The sequence below is a fragment of the Polyergus mexicanus genome, unplaced genomic scaffold (genome assembly GCF_030449975.1).
Source record: "Polyergus mexicanus isolate NDT 795.1 unplaced genomic scaffold, iyPolMexi1.0 SCAF_5, whole genome shotgun sequence".
Classification (NCBI taxonomy): domain Eukaryota; kingdom Metazoa; phylum Arthropoda; class Insecta; order Hymenoptera; family Formicidae; genus Polyergus; species Polyergus mexicanus.
The window spans coordinates 4884815-4887360 of record NW_027223325.1 but is presented as its reverse complement, the minus strand read 5'-3'; the positions used below and the strand labels follow the sequence as shown (position 1 = coordinate 4887360).

Genomic DNA, 2546 nt, shown 5'->3' with positions numbered 1-2546 from the left:
TTATTAGACAATCTTGCATTTTTATTTACTGCTAGCTTATCGTAATCCTCCATATCAGAACTATTCTCACTATCGGAATTTCCTTTATTTTCATAAATTTCGTTCTGGCTAAAACCTTCGATTTCCGAATCCGAGTCTACATATTCATCGCTATCAACAATTTCTTCGCGAATCGGTTTTATGATTTCCGGGTTTTCCCCATCGTTAAGAAGATTAATGCGAAATTTTTTTCCCGTTGTATTACAATATATTTGAATAATTATCTTAAGTTTTTCGTTAAAATGTCTACGACTTTTCAATATCAATATAATCTTTTTACGATCTTTTCCATTATCTTCTTGCAAGACTTTATCTATGAACTCATCTTCGAACTGTTTAGGATATTCATCACGATTTATATCTTCTTATTCCTTGTCCGATTCCGTATAATAACCTACATCTCCATCTTCATATTCATATTCCGCTTCCGCGTAATAATCTAGTTCGTTCTTTTCTTTATCGTTAATTTCGTAAAATTCCCTATTCTTGAAATAATCTTCTTCGACTCACAGAACTCCATTTATTTTGGAATTATACAATACTTTACGGCACAATTCGCCCATGTAATTACGGTAAAATTTCCGGTATCTAACCATTTCCAATTTTTTTTTTATTTTAGATCTGACGTGCTCGAATTTCATCACATCTATCAGCTCGTATCAAACGAACGCGATGATTGTAATCACCCTCTCGTACGTCGCCTAATTCCGTCACCACGCGTCAATTTTACTAGCAAACGTTTTTACCACATAAGAAAATTCTTACCCGCATTTAACTCTATACAAATAATGCGTTTTGAACAGTGACGTCCTGTCACGGTCGCCAAATTTGACGAGAATTAATTATGATATGATAATCTTGACTTAAATCTTTATTCCGTACGTGCTCACTAATACACTGTGACCGAATGGCTATTAGATTGTTTGATTTACTCACGGTCGCCAGCTTGTTTGACCCTTTAACAAGCAGGAATTTAGGGATCGTCCCGATTGCGCACATTACCGATCGGACACGACAATATTTCGATTTCAAGTTAGTTTTTTCGCTTCACGATAACGCGAACATTCCAAAAGACGCGCGCTTCTCCGGTTTGTGCTTATCGCTATCAGATTGATATTCATTATCATCGATAAAGTAACGGCCGGCGATCGTTTTTTCCGTCGATTCATTCTTATACTCCTCCTCGATGGAGTGATCGCCCTCCTCGTGCTTGCCATCGTAAAACTTTGTTACATCGCCCGTATAAATGTGTCCGCGCGCGGATTCGCCACTTTTATGATAACCTTCTTCGTACGTATGCATGTAGGGCTCAATGTCATTGTTATCTGTTTCCTTGACATTTTCGTGAACCGCGTACTGCGGCGGATAAGAGTATCCGATCATGTCGCCGTGTTTCCCCTTTAGATGATCGGGTTTATTATTATGCTGCGACGGCATGTAAGAGTCTTTGGGATACTGATGGAGGATAGGATCTTCCTTTTGTTTATGAGCCTCCTCTTTGTGAATACCGTCGTGATCCTTGGGCACATTATTGCCAGACTTATTGTCGTGATCCTTGTGATAGCCATAAGTGCTCCAGGAACTCCAGTCCTCCTTATGCGTCTCCTTATGATAGGTTTTCTTCGGCGCTTCTTCCTTAGACATCGACTTCTTCGGAATTGAACTGCCCGGCTTATGAACATGTATGAACACCGTTTTTGTGTGAATCTGATGTTTTATGATCTCCGGCACGTGGATCTTGAAATGCACGCTGTTTACGGCAACAAAATAATAAAAAAAAAAAAATAAAGAACGTGAATTTAAAATTCACCAAGTTGTACAAATATATACCATATTCTTATTGTCGAGCAATATATTATTGTTTTAATGGAATTATACTAGTTAAAGCTTATATGATAAATTGGTAACGCATTAGTAAATATAAAAATTGATTATCATTGAACAAAACAACATTCGAGAAGCACTGTAATATAAAGAAGATAGATACATATGTACACATTCGTTAATTTGACAACAAACGAGAACGAGAGTGAGCATATATTATGATTTTCGCCACGAGAAAGCGTAAAGCTTGGTATCTACATTTATAATACTAAACGCTTCTTAACGAAGCTGCGCAATCCGCGAAATTGATGAATTTAATAACACAAATTTAATAATTATGTGTACATTGTATACTCACTGCTCCTTGTCGGCGTTTCCGCTGTTCAACGCCTCGTTTGACAGTATGATAAACAGACCGATAGCGATCCTCTGAAACATAAAGTCGCGATCGTTACTCTTTAAATTCATAACATACACATATTAGCTGAATTAATAATCGGCGATATTTATGCCCGTTGATCACGATCCCGTTGTACCGATATTTGCGATCTTTGTACGCCGATCTAAAATACATTTGAAAGGATGCCCGCACGCATTACTTTTAACGGTAATTGAATCGCTAATTATATCGTACAAGAGCAACCGTGCGTGCAGAGCGCAATACTACATTTGAAAAAATTTCT

At 37.4% G+C, this 2546-nt stretch overlaps 1 protein-coding gene across 1 annotated transcript; it reads right to left on the bottom strand.

Moving 5' to 3' along the window:
• Positions 1 to 1086: 1086 nt before the first annotated feature.
• LOC138933270 (uncharacterized) lies at positions 1087 to 2331 on the bottom strand. Its single transcript, XM_070295867.1, has 2 exons — positions 2222 to 2331; positions 1087 to 1789 (listed from the first exon to the last, which is right to left on the bottom strand). The coding sequence occupies exons 1-2, from the start codon at positions 2329 to 2331 to the stop codon at positions 1087 to 1089; spliced, it is 813 nt and encodes a 270-aa protein (XP_070151968.1).
• Positions 2332 to 2546: the final 215 nt, after the last annotated feature.

Bases quoted from the DNA above. Each gene is read 5' to 3' on its own strand.
- LOC138933270 (XM_070295867.1), bottom strand. From the start codon at position 2,331: ATGAATTTAAAGAGTAACGATCGCGACTTTATGTTTCAGAGGATCGCT. The intron at 1,790-2,221 runs GTGAGTATACAA...TGCCGTAAACAG, and splicing joins GGAAACGCCGACAAGGAGCA to CGTGCATTTCAAGATCCACG.